We start from the raw sequence: 20,659 nt of genomic DNA on the forward strand, positions 1-20,659 counted from the left end.
GAAAAGCGAGGAGGTGGGGACAGGGGAGGAGCCTTGGGCTCTTCCCTGGCCCCCTCCCCCACGTGGCGGGGAGCCACTGTGTCTGTGCTGGGTATCTGGGCGCAGAGCTCAGCTCCCGAGTCGAGATGCCCAAGGCAAAGTCGGTAACCAGCGGCCGGCGCCGGGAGCGGCGGGAGCAGAAGAGTACTGGCGGTAAGGGGTGGCTAGGAGGGGAGAGCAAAAGAGTCCCGGGGAAGGAAGGGACCGACGGAGGTACCGGGGCCTGACCCTCTTCTCGTCCCTGCCTAGGCCCGGGACTCCCGCCGCCGAACTGCCGGGGTTTGTCCTAACCGTGGGCGCCCCGGAGGAATGGCGAAGCGGGTGTGCGCATGATGGGACGCGTGCCCGGGAAGCCTGCCGGACTTTCCCCGGCTCTGGGGCTCGGTGCCCCGCGAGAGCGGCGCGGCGCGGTGTGGAGTGTCATGGCTGGACAAGCCTGCCCAGCCGTCAGGTGGAGTCGGTGTAAACCTCCGGCACGTTCAGCTTCCTGCATTTTGTGCGCCGTTTCCAGTGCCCTCCTAGGGAGTCCTGGGTCAGTTTCAGCCAGCAAGTCTGAAAGCGCTTCTTAAGCGCTTGCTGTGTGCCCGGTACTGCCCGGGTCTCTGGGCGTGCATACAAAGGAGACTGACAGCTCTGCGGGGGTCTTTAAAAAGATTATAGTTTTATGGAGGGGTTGGGGATTACGGGATATCTGCCTGGTAGGAGGTTTGGGAGTCTTGTAGAGAGCGAAGAGGAGGGAATAAGCGATGAGACTGAGTCTACCGCGTTCCAGCCGCTATTATCTCATTTGATTCTTACAGCAGCACCCTGGGAGGGAGGTGCTGTTATTATCTCCATTTTGTTAATGAGGAAAATGAGGCAGGCAGAGGTGAAGTGAGTTGCCAAGGATCACACAGCTAGTAAGAGTCTGAGTCTGGGTTTGAACTCAGGTCTTCCTGACTCCAGGCCCAGCGCTCGATTCACTGCGCCACCTACCTGCCTCTAATCAATGGATTTGGAGTTGGGGGACATGGGTTTGGATCCGTCCTCCACCACTTGTTATCTCTAAATTACTTAACCCCTCGGGACCTCAGTTTCCTCATTTGTCAAATGAGGGGTTTGGACTAGATAACCTCTTAGGACCCTTCCAGCACAAGATCTATGATTTTATGTATGCAGAGTAAGAACGGAGACTCCACGTACGAGAGGCAACATGACATATAGTCGATACAAGTACGCACTAGAATTGGACATAGAAAATTTAGGCTTTTCTTGCTGTTTATTATTATCTGTCATTTCATTTTCCTTGTTGGACCTCAATTTCTTCATCTGTAAAATGGTAGGGCTGGACTGAAGTAAGGTTCCTTCCAATTCCAAATCTTGTGATTCTTTCTAATCATATTCTTATATGGTGTTAGAGCTGAAAGATAAATCTTGTAGTTCATTTAATCCAACCCCTTCATTTAATTTTTTAAAAAATAGTGACATATATGGGATGGCTCTCGTGGAGGGGGAGGGGAAGGAATATTGGTCACATAATTTTCTGTTTATTTCAATTTTCCTCGTTTTATATGTCTTCCCATTCCTCTTAGAATTCTTCATATTACTTGTTTCTTATGGAACAGTATTATTTCTTTACATTCACTTTTTTTCAGCCATTCTCCAAAAGACAAGTAGAATTGGTCATCTTTTCTCAAGAAGGGACACTTGTAAATATTTCCCATATCATTTAGCTTTTTGGCAGCATGTTCTATCCCTTTCACTTCTAACTTAGGCCAGTGTTTATTAATAACAAACATAAACAAAATCCTAGTGGCAACCATTAATAAGGTTATGCAGAGTATAGCAACCTCACAAAAGCTCTTCAGGGAGTTTCTGACTGTTCAAGTCATAATCCTTATTTTCCTACATTTGGAGTGATGTAGATTTCATCCTGTACTAAAGATCACACTTTTGTTCAACCATTCCTCAATCAGTGCAACCCCCTTCTTTTTATAAGTGATGTAGTAGCATGATTTGCTGTATAACAAATTTGGTTTGTGATTTCCTATAGGTGTCATGTTTAATACTGGACTTGGACAGCATATTTTGAAAAATCCTCTCATTGTTAATAGCATCATTGATAAGGTTTGTATAAATTGGGTTTTGTTGAAATCTGAAAAGAAAGTCAAAGTTTTTTTCTTTAGAATGTGTCTTTAAAAAAAAAATTGGGTACAGTGCATTATGTTTCATATATTGTCTTCAATTAAACAAACATGTTAAAGCACCTGCTGTGTACTAGTCACCTTAGATACAAATGCAAAATAAATGGAATAATCCTGCTATCAAGAAGCCGACATTCTAATGGGGACAACACATACACAGATAAGTAAATGTAAGAACAGAGGAAGTACACTCAGGTGTGGGGTATTTGTGTAGCTACACAGAACCAGGAGTTTGAATGTTGAGTTTGGGCAACAGTTAGGAGACCTATTTTGTTGGAATGTAGAGTTCATGAAAGGGAGTGAGTAATTTGTGAGACTGTCAGAAGGTAGGTTGAACTAGATTGTGGAGGGCTTTAAGTATCTGGTTAAGGAGTTGTGGTTTATCTTAGAGAAAATTGAGAGCCACTGAAGATTTTTGAGGACAGTGATAAAGTTAAACTTTTGCTTTAGGAAGATTCTTTTAGCAGCTATATGGAAGGTAGATTGTAGAGGTGGGAGAGATGAGGGCTGATAAAGTCCCAAATTCAGTAGTGGCCATGCAAATAGAGGGTAGAGAATTATGTAGGGGACATTGTAGAGATAGAATGGACAAGATTTGGCAATGGGTTAGGTTGGGGGAGGAGTGAAAGGAGAAGAATGAGTCAAGGATGATTCTAAGATTGTAACCTGAATGACAGGCATGGTGGTATTGCCCTTAATAGAAAGAAATAGGGAAGTATGGAGGGTGGTAGGTGTAGTATAATGAATTTCCTTTTGAAGATATTGAGTTTAAATGCTTGTGGGATGGCCAGGTGAAAAAGTTCAGTGATAGTTGTCTATGTGGGACCAGATTTCAGGAGATTAATGGTGAACATGTAGATTTAGGAGTCATTTGTATAGACAGTACAGCAGATAAACCCAAACAAATTCACAATCCACTCACCACAACAGCATGAAAGAAAATTGCATTTTATTTGTTACCTGCTTTCTTTCTCTTATTTGTGTTGGTCTTTCTTAAAGGGAGAGCATTTTAGACTTGGGAGACAGCCAGAGAAAATGCGTGGAGTTGAGAGATGGGGAGGTCTTATTCATGGAACAGCCAGGAGTTCAGTGGAATGCACTCTCTCATCACTTCATAGAATCCCTGTCTTCCTTCAAAATACAGCTCAAGGGGCAGTTAGGTGGTGCAGTGGATAGAGCACCAGCCCTGGATTCAGGAAGACCTGAGTTCAAATCCAGCCTCAGACACTTGACACTTATTAGCTTTGTGACCCTGGGCAAGTCACTTAACCCCAATTGCCTCACCAAAAAGCAAAAAAAAAAAAAAGACTGGGAAGATAGGAGGTGGCTAGGTTATCAAGGGCTTTGAATGCCAAACAGAGCATTTTGCATGTTCCTAGAGGCAGTAGAAAATCCCTATAGTTTATTGAGTAGGGAGATGACATGATCAAACCTGTGTTTTAGGAAAATCACTTTAATGGCTGAATGGAAGATGGATTGGAATGGGGAGAGAATTTGGGGCAGGTAGACCCACCACAGGCTAGTGTAGTTATGGAGATGTGAGATGATGAGGGTCTATCATAGAGCAGCGGCAGTGTCAGAGGAGAGAAGGGGGTTATTCCAGAGATATTGCAAAGGTGAAATCTAAGGCCTTGGCAACAGCTTGGGTGGGAGGGTAAGAGATAGTGAAGAATCCAGGATGACTCCTAAGCTGTGAGCCTAAGGGACTGGGAGGATGGTGTTGTCCTGTACATTAATAAAGAAAGAAGGAGGGGGTGGGGTTTAGAGGAAAAGATAATGAATTCTGGTTTTGGACACACTGAGTTTAAAAACTAGATATCCAGTTCAAGATTTCTGATAGGCTGGTGGAGAAGCAAGATTGGAGGTCAGCAGAGAGATTGGGGCGGTAAAGGTTTGAGAGTCACCAGCATAGAAATAGTAATTAAATCTTTGAGAGATGATGAGATCACCAAGTGAAGGAATATAGAGGGGGAAGAGAAAAGACCCCCAGGACAGAACCTTATGGGACACATACAGATAGACGGCATGAGCAGATCTGGAATAAGATCCAGAAAGGAGACAGGAGGAGTGGTCACATAGGAGGAAAACCAGGAGAGAATGGTGTCCTAAAAACCTAGAGACGAGAGTATCGCAGAGGAGAGAGTCATCAATACTGTCAAAAGCTGCAGAGAGGTCAAGGAGAAAGAGGGTGGAGAAGAGTCCAGTGGATTTGGCAGCTAAGCGATCATTTATAACCTTGGAGACAGCAGTTATAAGATCTGAAGCCAGATTGTGAGGGGTTAAGAAGAAAATGAGAGAAGAGAAAATGGAGACACCTATTGTAGATGGCCTTTTCAAGGAGTTTAGCTGCAAGGGGAAGAAGAGATGTAGGACAGTAGTTAGCTAGGATGGAATTAAGTGAGGTTTTTTTTTTCCCCCAGTATAGGGGAGACATGGGCATGTTTGTAGGTAGTAGGAAATGAGCCAGTAGAGAGAAGATTGAAAATAAGTGGAAGAATGAGGATGAAAGAAGGAGCAATCTGTTGGAGGAGATAGAATGGAATGGGATCACTCAGACAAGTAGAATTGGTCATCTTTCCTCAAGCAGGAATGCTTCTAAATACTTTCCATATCATTTACCTTTTTGGATGCAACTTGTTCTACCCCTTTCACTTCTAATTTGGGCCAGTATTTGTTAATAACAAATTGTAAACAAAATCCTAGTGGCAACCATTAATAAGATTATATAGCATATGGCAACCTCGCAAAGACTCTTCAGAGTCTTTCCGGTTGTTTATCAAATAATAATCTTTATTTTCCTTTATTTGGAATGATGTGGATTTCATCCTGCACTAAAGTCCTATTCTAATACCTCACTATGGCAAGGTATGTAACCATGACTTCCAAAAACCGATGTTTTGATGTATTTTTACCGACCTGGAAAAGCTTCATGTTTGGGTCTGGTTGTATATGGTTCTTGTTATCCAAGGGCCAGCCTAAGTTTGGAGAGTCTTATTACCAAGTTGGCTACATTTGATAAACATTTCTGGCTAGAGCAACTCATAGATAATCTATTAAGTTGTAGAAGGCTTATGATCTGTGTTGGTGGAAGAAGTGATTTCACGTCATCAGAATCATAGGTCTTTGAAATAGGAAGTGGATTTTATGTCAATTTATGATTGAGCCCAGTGACAATGCCAGGGTATGTTCAATGTTAAGCTTTGATAACCAAGCTAAAATTCCCTCAACTAGAGTGGGGTTATGAAGTCACTTGATAATTCAGCTTTGTGCAGGTTAACACAAACATGATGTCATATGATAACATTTATATCTATATCTGAAATAAAGTCCTAAGATTTTTGTGCTTGTTTTTAGGCTGCTTTACGACCAACAGATGTGGTCCTAGAAGTTGGTCCTGGAACTGGAAACATGACTGTAAAACTACTAGAAAAAGCTAAAAAGGTCTGTTTTGGAATTTAAACATTTAAATTTAAATTTTAAACATTTTGTATTAAAAAAGACCATTTTGCTGAATTGTATTTTTCAGCTTTAAAAAAATCCAAAAAATTTAATGTTATGAATTACAGTAACATTGAATTAACACTAGATATAACTTTGAAGTCTTTTCCTAATGTTATCAAGTTAGGGAAAACATCTTTATTCAGTAAACACTATTGCTAGTTGAGTTCATGGTCAAACCACTAAGTTTTATGTGGAAAATATTTTACTGAATAGTAAATAGATCCCCAATTGAGGGTGCAGTTTGAAATCACAATTTCAGCCTTGTCTGATATATGTTGACTTGTAATATTTTGTCTAATGGTGCTTTTCTAAGTTAACTATCTTTACCTTGAAAAGATTATCCCAAGGTCTTAGTTCTGAAAATAGGCAAGTATAAAAATACTTGTGTGTTATTGGTGTAAATTGCTTTGTAAGCCTTTTGGGCTATATGAATATTAGTTGTTAGTATTGTCTCTGTCAAGAATATTAGCAGGACAGAAATGTTGTAATGATGTAATGTCAATGAGTACCAATGCTTATTCACTGTTCTGAGCCAGACTGAACAATGTAGTGTTTTTGTGATGTTTTTGGTGGAATTTCATAAGAAAATGAACTGCATATCTATTTTTGTAACTTTTTAAATTTCTTTTTTTAAAAATTCCTTTTTAAAAGTTTGAGTTCTAAGAGCAGCTAGGTGGTGCAGTGGATAGAGCACCAGCCCTGAAGTCAAATGCGGCCTCAGACCAAACACTTGACACTTACTAGCTGTGTGACCCTGGGCCACAGTTAACCCCAATTGCCTGAAAAAAAAAAAAAAGAAAAAAAAGTTTGAGTTCCAAAATCTCCCTCTCTGCAGCCCCTCCCCCACCCACTGAGAAGGCAAGCAGTATGATACCCATTATACATGTCAAGTCATGTAAAACATTTCCATATTAAGCATATTGCAGGGGTGGGGTGGAAGCAAGAAAAATAAAGAATGTAGGAAAAAAATACTCCATTCTGCAGCTCAAGAGTTCATCAGTTCTTCCTCTGAATGTAGATGGCATTTTTCATCAGGAGTCCTTTGGAACTGTGAATCGTTGTGTTGCTCAGAGTAGCTAAGTCTTCACAGCTGATCACTGTTACAATACTGCTGTTACTGTGTATATTTGCCTGGTTCTGCTCATTTGGCTTTGCATCAATTCCTTTGTGTTCCTAGGTTTTTCTCAAACCACCTTTCTCATTATTTCTTACTGTACAATATTATTCTTTCATAATCACATACCACAACTTGTTCAGCCATTCCCATTTGATGGACATCTCCTCAATTTCCAATTCCTTGCCACCACATAGATAGATAAATTAATATTTTTGTGCATATAGGTCCTTTTCCTTTCTCTTTGATCTTTTTGCCATATAGACCTAGGAGTAGTATTTCTAGGTTTAAGGGTATACACAGTTGTATAGCTCTTTGGACACAGTTCCAAATTATTCTTCAAAATGATTGGTGTTCAAGGGCAGCTAGGTGGCACAGTGGATAAAGCTCTGGCCTTGTAGTCAGGAGGACCTGAGTTCACCCAGCTTCAGACACTTGATACTTACTAGTTGTGTGACCTTGGGCAAGTCACTTAACCCCAATTGCCCCATCAAAAAAAAATAAGTAAATAAAATGATTGGTGTTCATAACTCCACCAAGAGTTCATTAGTGTCCCTATTTTTCCACACATCCTCCAGAATTTATAATTTTCCTTTTCTGACATATAAGCCAGTCTAATGGGTGTGAGTCAGTACCTCAGGCTTGTTTTAACTTTAATTTTTCTAATCATTAGTGATTCAGAGCACTTTTTCATAGTTTTGATTTCTTGTTCTGAAAACTGTCTGTGTAAAAGCTTTGTTTTTAAGGATACTTTTAAGGTACTTTGGCGGGGGGGTGTTTAGTGAAGGATAATATATATGAATTGAAAAGTGTTTTAGAGAGTGTTTGAGAATTTTTACTGTTGAAATGATAAATACCAATGACCAATCCATGTTTAACTAAATATATTTTCTTATCACTTCTCTGTTTACTCCAGGTAATTGCCTGTGAACTTGACCCAAGGCTAGTAGCTGAACTTCACAAAAGAGTTCAGGGAACGTGAGTATGAATAATAGAATTAGTAGTTTTGTCTTCCAAACTCATGTTTGTGTAATTTAAAAAAATTTTTTTCCTCTAATTGGCAGGCCTCAGGCAAGCAAACTTCAAGTAGTGGTTGGTGATGTGTTGAAAACAGACTTGCCATTCTTTGATGCATGTGTAGCAAATTTGCCTTATCAGGTATGTTCAGTGTGGTTACAGACAAATCATAATTAAGGATGGTTTTGTGAGTATTTCCTAGAAATCATATCATCACTCTCTTTTGCAGATCTCTTCCCCATTTGTCTTCAAGCTGTTGCTGCATAGACCTTTTTTTAGGTATGTCAGAAAACTGAGTTTTTAGAGTATTTCAGAAAGACTGGTTGCTTCTATTTGGTTTATTTTCAATGTATCCCTCCCTAAAATGTCAGATAAATGTTGTTGAAATCAGAGAGAGAAAGTAGATAAATATCCTTCTTTCATTTTCCAGTCTTTCCATTCTACTCCTACTACCTTAGCTCAGGACTCCATTTCCTCATACCTATTGCAGTAACCTTCTAACTGTTTTTCCCTGTAATTTAGTTTAAATAAGGTGGCCAAACTAATTACCTAAAGCACAGACTGGAGAAAACTGTTCTTCAGTTCAAAATATTTCCAGGTCTTTCCATTGTCTCTTGGTGGTATATAAGCTCCTCAAGAGGAGGGGTTGATTGCTTTTTTGTGTGTCTGTATCTCCAGCATCTTACATTGCACTTCTTACATAGTAGGCACGATTGGCCTTCACAGTGTGAAGCAAAAGTTACCTTTTCATTCTTCTTTAACATTGGTTCCTCATATATATGCTACATTTTAGCCAAATTAGGTTAACTCTAAAGGTCCAATTCAGATGCCACCTCTTCTATAAAGCCTTCCCTTTTCTGAACACCCACTCTTCCTGAGCTGGAGAAATTTCACTAAGAAATTTAATATGTAAACCAAATTTTCTTCCCATTACAGTATGCAAATTTACATTTTAAAAAACATGCCTGATTTTTGAGGTATGTGTATGTTTTTCTACAATCTTAGATGTCATTCTTATAAAAAATTCAGGAGTGAGAGTCTTTTTCTTATCTTTCTCTTCTTAATTGGCCAGTGTAACAGAGAAGCATCATGGGTAGTGTACCAAACTAGGATTGAAGAAGACCTGGGTTTCAGTCCCTCCTCTGACATTAGCTGAAACCTTGGGCAATCCATTTAACCTCAGTTTCTTTGGTAAAATGAGAGGACTGGGTTAGAATGGCTTCTTTGGACCCTTTCTGCTCTAAACCTGTGCTACTATGAACTTTTCCAATTGGGCTCAGATAGTAGATATTTTAGAAGCCCTCATTCCTTTTAAAACTGAGTCTTAATTTTATTTAGAAGCTGTTTCTGTTTTCCTAGTTAAGGGTTGATCATATATATTTTAACAGAAATGTGTCAGCAGTCACTCATTCCTGTAACCAAAAATAACAGACAGTAGTTTTACCTTTAATGAGAATTATTCTAGGTCTTTTTACTTCCTTTCCCACCCTAGAGGGGAGGAAGGTTGTTCTTGCCTTTAAATTCACTTCAGAATGCCTCTTATTATCTCAGTTGGGTCAGGCATTTAGCAAAATCAAAAACTGCCTGGGCTTTTTTTTTCTTTTTTAAAAAATAATTTTTTGGGTATCTTTCATTTTTACATCAATTATATTTCCCAGTGTATGTCTTACCTTTCCTCCTCACAGAGCATCATTTCTTACAACAAAGACTAAAAAAGAGGAAAAAATTAGCAAAACTCACCAGTATATGAAAAAAAGTCTGACATTTGTAGTATACCAAACCCACAGTTCCTGACATCTTCAAAGAAAGGAATGAGCTGCTTTCTCACTTACTTTTTTTGGGGGTCAGGCTTGGTCATTATAATGTCACATCATTCTCTTTCCTTTGTGGTTATTGGTGGTGATGATATTCTTTCGGTTTGTTTATTTTGAGGGGAGGGGTAGGAAATAAGCATTTGTATAGTGCCTGCTTATGTGCCAGGTACAGTGCAAAGTGCTTTTACAAATACTCACTTGATCCTCACAACAAGACTGTGAAGTAGGTGCTGTTATGATCTCGTTTTACAATTGAGGAGACTGAGGTGGACAGTGATTAAGTGACTTGCCCAGGGTCACACAGCTAGTCAGTGTCTGAGGCTGAATTTGAACTCATATTCCAGATTCCATTTGTTATAGAAAGACTATTACTTTCTTAGAGCATAGTAATATTCCATTTTATTCATGTGCTATAACTTGTATAGTCATTCTTCATTCACTGGGCATCCACTTAATTTCTAGTTTTGTTTTGTTCTTCAAAATGTGTTACTTCAAAAAATGCTCTTATAAATTGGTGTATGTGGGTATTTTTTATCATGGGACTCATTACGGTTTAATCTTAGCAGTGGGGTCTCTTGGTAAAAGGGCTGGAGACCTGCAAGCTTTCAGTGCCCCTACAGTGGTCTGATGCAGGTCAAAATCTGGTTGTCTCCCTTGCCGGTTGAGCTCAGTCAGGGCCTGACCTGTGTTTGGGTTTGAGCAAGAGTAGAATGCTACTGGACTTAGCCCTTATCAGCCACCTTTATTAGAATAAAGCCAAGCTTTATTAGTTCAGAATTTAGGCTCTTTGATCTAGAATTTTTGCCCTGTTTATTCTTCTGCAGGCTAGATGATGGAACTAAGACCTCTCTCCCTCCTTTCATCCTGATGGTCTGAGCCATACTGCTGCCTCTTTCTTCTGAATGTCTTTTTTCTTAGTGCAAGGCCCAGGGCCTCCCTACCTGGGAACACCCTCCTGACAGAGGTCTCCTTCTCAGTGTACCCTTTATCTGTGGCACAGAACTGGTTAGTGGATGACAAAGTTGCCAGTTGGCACCTGTCCTCATTGAGGTGCCCTGGTATGGGTCTGGTGGTATCTCGAGATGGGTGTGGGACCTCCTCTTGCCCTAGTGCACAGCCTTTCCCTACCTGCTGGAGTGCTTCACTCCTTAACCTCATCCTTGGAATCTGCAGACCTTTCTGTCTCCCTATGTTGATTGAGGCTTGACAAATTACTCATTGTAACTCTCTTTGGATTTACCCATCAGGATTTTGGCTGGTGCATTTTCTAGATCTATTTGGAGGTGTTTTGTGGAGGAGGGCGAGGCTGGTTTGATCCCTGCTGCTCCACCATCTTGGCTTTGCCCCATAAAGAACACGTCATCTTCTGCCTTTAGACTTTAGCATGTGTCTGGAATGGACTTCCTTACTTCTTGCCTCTTGAGATCCTTTCCTCACTTTAAAGCATAGGTGTCAAATTCTCCATAAGGCTGTTCCTGATTTCTATGCTGACCCTTTCTTTTTGGTCTTTGACTCCCTAGTGCCTAGCACAGTACCTTGTATATAATAAATGAACATTTTTTTGAATGCTATTTTTATGGTTGTCTATTCTTGATTAAAAGTGGGTATTTTCCTTCTTCTCATTCTGTTTTCTTCTCAGGTGTGCTGTACTTATGTTCCAGAGGGAATTTGCTCTCCGTTTGGTTGCAAAACCAGGAGACAAGCTATACTGCAGACTTTCCATTAATACCCAGTTACTAGCACGAGTGGATCATCTGATGAAAGTAAGTGAAATTTAACCTATGGAGCAAATCAGTTTGATCCCTTCATCCTGGGTTGAGTTTCTGAGCATAGTGATTTTGGTCACTAAATTGCAGAAATAAATAAATAAAATGAAGCCTGACACTTATTTTGTGATGAACAGGTTGGGAAGAATAATTTCAGACCTCCACCAAAAGTTGAGTCAAGTGTGATAAGGATAGAACCTAAGAACCCACCACCACCTATCAATTTCCAGGTAAGGTGAAAACACAGCCAGGCCACTAGGCTGCATAAGAGCGTAGGGCCATCATTCAGAAGAAGGAAATTGTAAGCTGGGGCCAGCCTGGTGACATTAGCAGTTGTGTGCCACAAGTGCTCACAAGGAAATTCAGATGATTTGTACAGGCTGCATTGTTAAAGCTTTTTATTGGAAGCATGTTAATTTTGAAGATTATTTACTTCTGATCCATTTTGGTTTAGCCTTTTGTTATTATACATTTGCATTTCATTATTAGTGAGGGAACTTAACAGGTTTTTTCATGGAGAGAGTGAAGCAAACTGCAGAGTTTTTAGTGTGTAAGAACAATATCATCAATCTGTTTCAGGAATGGGATGGTCTTGTGAGGATAACGTTTGTGAGGAAAAACAAGACTCTGTCTGCAGCATTTAAGTAAGTGCCCTGTCATGTTTCTAATTATGGGGTATAGACAGCTGCTTTACAGTATACAGGTCCAGAGACTGGTAAACTTTTTTAATCACTATGTAATTGTGGGGGATGGGCAGAGGATTAATGAAAAGGGACTTAGTTTGGGAGTCAGACAGAAAACTTGGTTCTTGGCCTAGCTCTACCACTGCTTCTTGGAACTCTTCACCTCTGCCACTGCTCTGCATCATACTGTGCTTAACATAGCACCACCATGTTTCTGTAGTAGGCCTCACGTTTTAGGTTGAATTGAAGTAGTAAGTTTGAGGTGGTTCCTGGCGGTTGTATTTGTCCAAAATAGGAATACTTTCAAAAGCTTGGTTTCATTTATTATTTTTCTTTTTTAATGAAAAATCTGTAATAAATGTAAATATTTTTTCTCCCCATCTCTTCCATTGGGAGGAGAACAAAAGAAGAAAACTCTTTTAACAGACATAGTGAAGCAAAACAAATTCCCACATTGACTGTGCCCCCCAAATAAATAATATATATGTATAAATTATTACATATAATTATGATCTCTACATATACATATGTATTGTGTGTGTGTGTGTGTGTGTGTGTGTGTGTGTGTGTGTGTGTGTGTATCTCTAAATTGTAAGTACATCCCTCTGTGTCAGGAGGTAGGTAGCATGTTTTTCCACTGGTCCTCGGGAATTATGGTTGGTCATTGTATCAGTCAGTGTTCTTAAGTCTTTCAGTTGTTTGTTTTCACAGTATTGTTATTGTACAAATTGTTCTCCTGGTTCTGCTGAATTCTTCCTTCCTCAGTTCATACAAGTCCACCCAGCTTTTACCAAAACCACACAACAAGGGTGCTTTTAAGCCTTGTTTCCTTTGTGTTTCCTTTAGTCTCTTTGTTATCCTGGAGACAGCTGCCACGTAATGCAAAGATCAGTGCATTTGGAGTTAGGAGGCCTGGGCTTGAATCATAGCTCTTGTCACAGCTAGTAAGTGGCAGTCACAATTTCTTTGAGGCTCAGTTTCATCACCTGTAAAATGGGGATAATGTCACTAGCTACCTCACTAGGATGTTGTGAGGAACAGATCACATAATAGATGTGGAGTGTGGCAGTGTGGGGTAGCAGAAAGAACACAGGATTTGGTCTTAAAAAACCTGGGTGCAAATTCTAGCTCTGCCACTTAGTGACCTTGGACAAGTCACTGCTTTTCACTGAATCTCTGCAAAATTAGGGTGTTAGATTAAATGATCTCCAGAATGCCTTCCAACTCTCAACCCTTTGATCAATTTGTGAACATTTTGTAAAACATAAAGTGCTTTAAAAATGATAGTCATTTTTAATATATGTGTGAAGGTTATAATTATAGCAATCTAAAATGCAACTGTTTCATTCATTTAAACATGAAACACTTAAAAAATTCCATAGAAGCCTAACATCCACCTTTCACTAAACATAAATACATAGAAAGGAATCTATTGAAACTCAAACTTGGCAATTCTATTAATATCATTTTGCTTCTCCATAGGTCGAGTGCAGTGCAACAGCTTTTGGAAAAAAATTACCGAATTCACTGTTCAATCCATAATATTGTAAGTAGGAAATGTTCTTTGGTGGTTACGCACCATCCTCTTCTATGATGCACCTCTGTCTTCAGGCAAATTCTGTATCTCATGTAATAAAGCATACAGTGTTTTATCATCACCTGCTGTAAACATTTTAATTCTGGTTCTGGTAGATTGATGCAACTGTAACTACATGATAACTTAATGTTTAGTTGTGAGCCATCACTGTTGCATTTCCTTGTCTTTTTCATCTGCTGATTACAGTATACTTCTAAGTGGCTCCAAAATCCAACTCCACGTGAACATTCAGAAGTTTGAGGTTAGAACTCTGCTTGTAAACGTAATGAGCTTGTACAGAGACAGCATGTTAAACAAGCTTGTGTTTTTAAAAAATTCCTTTAGTATTCATTCTTTGATATAAAATTATACTTTAGAAGTATAGCAGTGTTTTTATCTAGGATTATAAATTATTTCCATTTTAAGGATAAGAATGTTAGAGCAATAAAAATGATCTTATTCAAAAGTGTAATTGGGTCTCTTGGTATGGGGGAAGGTCACCCAATTAGAACCACAGAATCAGAAATTTTGATTTGGGAGAGTCCTCACTGGCCCTCTAATACAACCGATACTCAGATTCATTTTATCTGTACAATTAACCTCTTTTCCATATTATCACAAATAAACTAAAATTATTTTGTGACTTGCATGAACCCCCAAAAAAGAGTCAAAGTAGCTGCATTGCAAGACATTGTGTTCATTTATTCTGCATCCTGTGTTGACAGGCAATACCAGAAGATTTCAGCATTGCAGATAAAATACAGAAAATCCTAATGGATACAGGTTTTAGTGACAAACGGGCCCGATCCATGGACATAGATGACTTCATTAGGTAATTACATTTTAATTTTTCTAAATGACTTAGACACATTTACATTTCTGTACTCTTGACACCTTCAGATGCTGTATTTAAAGGCGATTGGAGAAGAGCAACACAGGGGGCTACCTGGAAAACCTGTTGCATAGGACTTGTGTTGCATGAGATAGTATTTGGTGTAGTAGGTGGAGGCTGGCTAGCCCCAACACATAAGATTTCATTGAAGAACCAGTAATGAGGAACAGTCAGAGCCAGTAGATAACCTCTGAGTTAAGGGAGAATTTTACCTTACTTTAATTCACAGTCTTTTCAGTATTCCTTTAGGAGCCTGTCTGCTTCATAAACTTGTCAATTGGAAGAGTGCTAAAGTAGCAGCTATGTATTTGCAACATTTCCTTACCCAAGGTATAGGAATCTGATCCCAGGGAATAGACCCTTGTGTCTTTTCTTTCTATCCTGGTGCTAACCACTGCTCAGGAAACCAAGTATGAAACAGTGGCAGTCACTGTGGTGTCTAGATACCAGTTGATCACTGTGGCGGCTCACTTTAGTCACTTGAGGCCAGCTCACAAAAACCAGAGTGAGGCACAGGTGAGCTAATTATTTGTAGGATTCTGACCGAAATAACTTTTACCCAGATCAGCCATATAGTTTTTATGAATGGCCAAATGTGTTTGGGGAGAATTTTGCCCTTAAGCAAACCAGTAATTGTCTTAATTCTGTGCTTGACTTAGCTTTGTTGATAAATACAAATGGTTAGATAGTTATAATGTCAAATGGTACATTTTTTTGATTTGAGTGATAATATGGAATTAGATGTTAATCCTAGAAACTACCTAATAAGGTACAATTCCATCTTTTAGCAAAGAGTACTCATTTCATTCTCCACAGAGGAAGTAAGAAAAGACTGGACCGTTTGGGTAACTAGACCCATGTTCTATGCACCCTAATAAGAGCTGGCATTTACATAGCACTTTCAAGGTTTACAAACTACTAGATGTTCCAATTGTATTTTCATAACAATCCTATGAGTTCAGTACTACAGGTATTATCCCTATGGTGCAGATGAAGTAGGCTTACAGGGATGAAGTGCCTTGCTCATGTCTAGAAAGTAGCAAATGCAAGTTAAACCCTGGGCTCTCCTAACTCCAATTGTGGTTCTCTTTCCATCACGCCATACTTCTTTTCACAGTTGCCAAGCACAACTTCCTATTCTTCCTAGCCACCTGGAGGTACAGTATGAAAATGGAGGCTTTACATAGCTGTTTGCTTGTTGTCTCTCCCATTAGACTGGGAGCTCTTCAGTGGCAAGGACTGTCACCTCTCTTATTATCCCCAGCACTCAGCATAGTGCCTGGCACATAATAGACACTTCATAAATGTTTGCTGATTGACCTCAGGGAACTTAGTCTTTTTATTTTTTTAATTCCACCTAAGCTCTTGTGAGGAGGGCAGCTAGGTGGTAGAGTGAATAGAGCACTGGGCCTGGAGTCAGGAAGACCTGAGTTCAAATCTGGCCTCAGATCCTTATTATCTGTGTGACCCTGGGCAAGTCACTTAACCGTTTGCCTCAATTTTTTCATCTGTAAAATGAGCTAGAGAAGGAAATGGCAAAACCACTCAGTATCTTTACCAAGAAAATCTCAAATGGGGTGACAAAGAGATGGGTGTGATTGAACAAGCCCTTGGGAAACAATGGGAAATTCCTAGTTTTCCTTTTGTGTCTGTATAGAAGAACTTTTTTCCTCTACCTAATTCCATTGGGAGGAACAAAAATTTCCTTTACATGGAATGGCCCTCCAGATTACATCAGTTTCTTGTCCTCAGAGGCATCATGATACACTGTAGAGCAATCGAATTGCAATTAGATTGGAATTTCAATCCTGGTTCTACCTGGGTGACCGTGGGTGCAGAAGTCAACCTCTGCAGGCCTGTTTCCTCACCTGTAAAATGGAGAGGTTGACGTAGCCTCTGATAACTCCTTTTAGCTCTGAATTTGTGATACTGTGGTTATGTCTTGATGTGTTTAAATTGTTTATATGGACCAAGATGAAAGAGCTCTCTCATCTAAATACAAAATCTAAACCTGAGTAAACCAAACTCAGTGATAAGAAATGGCAACCTAATGTTTTCCTGTCAGTCACAGTTGTATAGAGCAGTTATTTTGTGACCTTTTTTTTGTTTTTTCATGATGACATGTGATTTTATCTGGGAATTAAGTCCTGGTGTGGGAATCCCTTCCTCCATGCAGATCAGCAATTCACTTCTAAAGTATTAATTGACTGGGGCACTGAAAATTTGTGACTTGCCCATGGCTATGCAGCTAGCAAATAGAAGTCAAAAGGGAGTATTTGATCCTGGGTATTCTCAAATGTATTTATGTATTAAATCTATTACAATGGATTGTCATTTTTTTATTGTACTATAATTTTTAAAAATCAAAGAATTGTTTAAACTAAGTGGGCTGTTAGGAGCTTAGACTTTGTTCTCCCATACACAAAATTTTAAGCAGTATAGGCCTTGTTTTGGTTACTGTTTGCCTACTTTTTCATGTTCACCTTTTTTCCAGATTGCTACATGGATTCAACGCAGAAGGCATCCATTTTTCTTAGGCAGATTAAAAAGAGGATACTCCAAAAAAAAAAAATAAGAGGATACTCCAAACTTAACAAGAAACTGTAAATTTACTTTCTTGGACTACTGATTATGAAGAAGGTGGACCTCTATTTTTTACAAGGATAACCACACCAAACACCCTGCAGGTTTTATAACTAAAACTTACCCTCTCATCATGAAGTAACTTTTTGGGTTGTTGTTTTTTTTTTTTTAAAGGGCAGATTTATTCTGTACTTTATAAGTGTTCAAACTATGTAACTTTGGGCATGGGGTGACCAAGTCATTGACCCTCCAGATCAAATACAATTCTTTCCAAAAGTTAATAGCCGCAATACACGCACAAACTTAACACACAAACCTTGTCACTTCTACCTGTTCATCTTCTGAAACTAACAGCTTATTTATTGTGGTAATTCTATTCTTAGAGGACTTTTCTTTTGCTTATTGGGATAGATGAGAGGTATGTCTTTTAAATAAAAAATAAGCTTTCTTATTATTCTCTTTACCCAGTCTTCTTCCATTTATCTAATAATCATCTCCCTCGTTCTCGTCATGACCTTTTCTTTTGCATTTATTCGTTTGCGTCCATCTGATCCTTCTTACTTCCTCGAGCTTAGTTCCCCTTTCCATTGCAGTGGGTAAAGTGGTATATTGAGAGAAATATGAAACCTGGGATTGAGTCTCAGTTGATCTCTGATAATGCAGTAGCTAGGTAACTTCAGGCAAGACACTTCACCTCTGGACCTCAAATTTCCTCATTTGTCAAATGAGGGAGTTAGGATTAACTGATTTATAAGCTCCTTTCCAGCTATGAAATTTGGTGACCAACCAGGAAGTCTCAATGGTAGGATTATCAGTCACCTCACAAAAATTATATCCCCTCCAGTGATAAGTTTGTGTGTTTTATATACATATAAATAACATGAAGAAAATAAAACTCTACAAATTTTTACTTGGCTTTTTAAAAAAATATTCATGAAAAAGCACTATAAATATCTTAGAAGACACCTAAGAAAAACTTAACTACTTCAGTTTAGAGGATTAGAACTGAACCTGTGATTTCATTAGTGCAGGAAACTCCTGGATGAGGAAAGTCCCTTGTAGTTTTAGAAGACTTACAGCAACTGGGACTATTAATTTAGTAATGCAAAACTGCTGTAGTGGGTCATTGTGACAGCACAGAAAATTGCTAAACCTAAACTTTAGACTTTTTCATTATCTTTTTGTATATCTAACTTTATGAAATCCTCGATTGTTCTTTTCTACTTTACATGCAGTGTATGGAGGTTGGTCCCTTCTAATTGTCTTGAATAGTCAACATTTATGGCATCCAGATTAACTGTCTGATAAAGCTGATGTTAGCAATATCCATAACTTTATAGTGTTTTTCTGAATTATAAATTACATGAAAATAAGGATCTTTTATAAGTCTGTTCTCAGAATCTTAATGTTCATATGGGTAGTAGTAGAGCCATACCTAGACAACAGAGCCATATGCCTAGTTTTTAAACTTATTTTAAACGTGTCAAGAGAACCATCCTTTAGAATCATAGTGAACTCTTATAAATGTTCTATAAACTCAAATTTGCTTCAAACAAGATTTGCCAGTTAGGCAATCTAACAGATTATCACCGTTAACTCAAGAGTAGACATCTCAAAAAAAGTTAAATTAGAAATTGTCTTTTTCATAAATGACTGGGTTTGGGTATATTTGAATAATGTAGAAAGAATATTGGATGGGGAGTCAGAGTCATCCCACTCTGTTATTAGCTGCGTGAACATGGGCAAGCTCCTATTCTCTCTAAGCTTTGGGTCTGAGCACAATGTATACCCTTCCCCACTCCTCCATGACAGACATGTCAGATTGCTGTGAAATTTAAGGTCCTTTTTTGGCATGCTTTAGTTTAGAAGTATCCATTAGTAGATTAGCCACATAATGAACCAAATTTCCTGCCTGCTGTTCCCTGGTCTCATTATCTCATTCTGTATATAAAAAGCTATGAAGAGCTGGATGTATCCATCGAGTTATTAAGTCAGGTTAAATTAGGTAAAGATGGCCTAGGTTTTCTTTATTATTTCTTTACTGTTCTGAAACTGCTTTAACATTCTTGATGAGAAGGAAGCCTGCCATAATAATTGTGCCATATTAACAGTTCTATAAGTTAGATAGCCTTAAACTTTTCCCTGCAAAATTCTTATCTCCACTTAATGCAAAGCTATAAATGCACTAAATTAAATAAATTTATCAGTTTTGACTTAAATGACATTCCCATTTTCCTTTTTGTTCTTTAGATAATGGACAACTATCTTGATACTATAATTAGCAAAAATGATTTATTAATACTAATAGACTCTACTTAAGTTTTTTTCCCAGAACAGAGAGTGATAACTTTATTCCAAAGCGTTTCTCAGTTCTAAACTCCTCATTAGGTATACCTGATTCAAAAGTGGGTAGAGAAATTAAATCAATTCACATGTATTTTTACAAGGAATTTCGTAGAAGTAAATTCTCTCTAAAAGTTATTCCATAGCTTAATTTATTAAACACATTATGAAAATCTACATTTGTATTTCAGCTTTTATGTTTACAGTCTAGGATTTTTTCCACCATGATGCACAATAAGGGCTTCCCACAGCCTTCCTTCCTATAGGGGTTGCAAATACTGAAATGGCAAATCTGGCTCATTTAGCTCTCTACTCATTGCTTTCTCTTTTGCTGCTCAGCATTAAATGAGCTAGCAGTTTCCCGAAGTAAACTAAAACAGGACTTCCTAAGGAGTTTGTTAATCTACTTTTTGAACTGTCTAGGGAAGAGAGAGAGAACTCCTAGAGAGCTATATTTCTTCACCTAACAAAATATTTACATGAAATGGCAAACATTCCTCCTTTGAAAATTAATCTGCAAAAAAAATAAAATAAAATAAAATAGGTGCTGCCATCTAAAAAGTGCAGGATACCCTCACCATACTTTCGGTGAGAATGAAATTTCTTGGTGACATTGATCACAAAATGAGTGTTTGAAGGCGCTAAATATGCATGTGTTCTTCACAGCACAGCTGCCTCACTTTTTAGCTGATTTCACTGTACAAGGAAAATATGCATTGGCCACTTTGCCTTAAAGCAACCATACAACTCCACAAAACTACCTGTAGACCACAGTTAACACACATGCATCAGAAGCCACTTTCTTTTAACAGTATATTATTGAAAAGGGTACTTGTCTAGATTGTTAGTTGTACCATTTAAGTAATGGCACCCCATTTATAAGGATCAGAATTGCACTATTATTCTCATTAATATCACACTGGCACATACATTGCTTATCTGTATTACCCTAAGATACAACTCTTCTCGGTATTTCATTACCTTTTATTTTACATCAACTAATTTATATATTTGTCCTTTACAAATAAAATGCTAAGAAAATTGAAACCACGCTTTACGTTATTTAAAGTCATAATTCCAGATTATTCTTTTCACACATTTAAGATGGAATGGTCCAGTGGCTTTGTCCACTGTCACAGATTTTAGTT

The 20,659-nt window shown here is 38.6% G+C and overlaps 1 protein-coding gene across 2 annotated transcripts; it reads left to right on the forward strand.

The window, feature by feature from the left end:
- The first annotated feature begins 28 nt into the window (after positions 1-28).
- Positions 29-20,558, forward strand: DIMT1 (DIM1 rRNA methyltransferase and ribosome maturation factor). 2 transcript variants are annotated; one of them, XM_021007205.2, is made up of 13 exons: positions 103-192; positions 289-571; positions 2,072-2,145; positions 5,577-5,663; positions 7,754-7,815; positions 7,902-7,995; positions 8,084-8,133; positions 11,308-11,431; positions 11,572-11,664; positions 12,014-12,078; positions 13,600-13,663; positions 14,419-14,525; positions 17,080-20,558. In XM_021007205.2, the coding sequence occupies exons 3-13, from the start codon at positions 2,077-2,079 to the stop codon at positions 17,120-17,122; spliced, it is 858 nt and encodes a 285-aa protein (XP_020862864.1). In that variant the 5' UTR covers positions 103-192; positions 289-571; positions 2,072-2,076; the 3' UTR covers positions 17,123-20,558. The 2 variants fall into 2 exon arrangements, with proteins under 2 accessions (XP_020862863.1, XP_020862864.1); XM_021007204.2 differs by lacking the exon at positions 289-571 and having other exon boundaries at positions 29-192.
- The last annotated feature ends 101 nt before the right edge of the window (positions 20,559-20,659 follow it).

Source organism: Phascolarctos cinereus, unplaced genomic scaffold (assembly GCF_003287225.1).
Source record: "Phascolarctos cinereus isolate Bilbo 61053 unplaced genomic scaffold, phaCin_HiC Scaffold_4;HRSCAF=312, whole genome shotgun sequence".
In the NCBI taxonomy this organism is placed as follows: Eukaryota; Metazoa; Chordata; class Mammalia; order Diprotodontia; family Phascolarctidae; genus Phascolarctos; species Phascolarctos cinereus.

Excerpts from the sequence above, each read along its gene's own strand:
- DIMT1 (XM_021007204.2), top strand. The coding sequence starts at position 126 with ATGCCCAAGGCAAAGTCGGTAACCAGCGGCCGGCGCCGGGAGCGGCGG. Across the intron at positions 193-2,071 it reads GGAGCAGAAGAGTACTGGCG|GTGTCATGTTTAATACTGGA; the intron begins GTAAGGGGTGGC and ends GATTTCCTATAG. Across the intron at positions 13,664-14,418 it reads ACTGTTCAATCCATAATATT|GCAATACCAGAAGATTTCAG; the intron begins GTAAGTAGGAAA and ends CTGTGTTGACAG.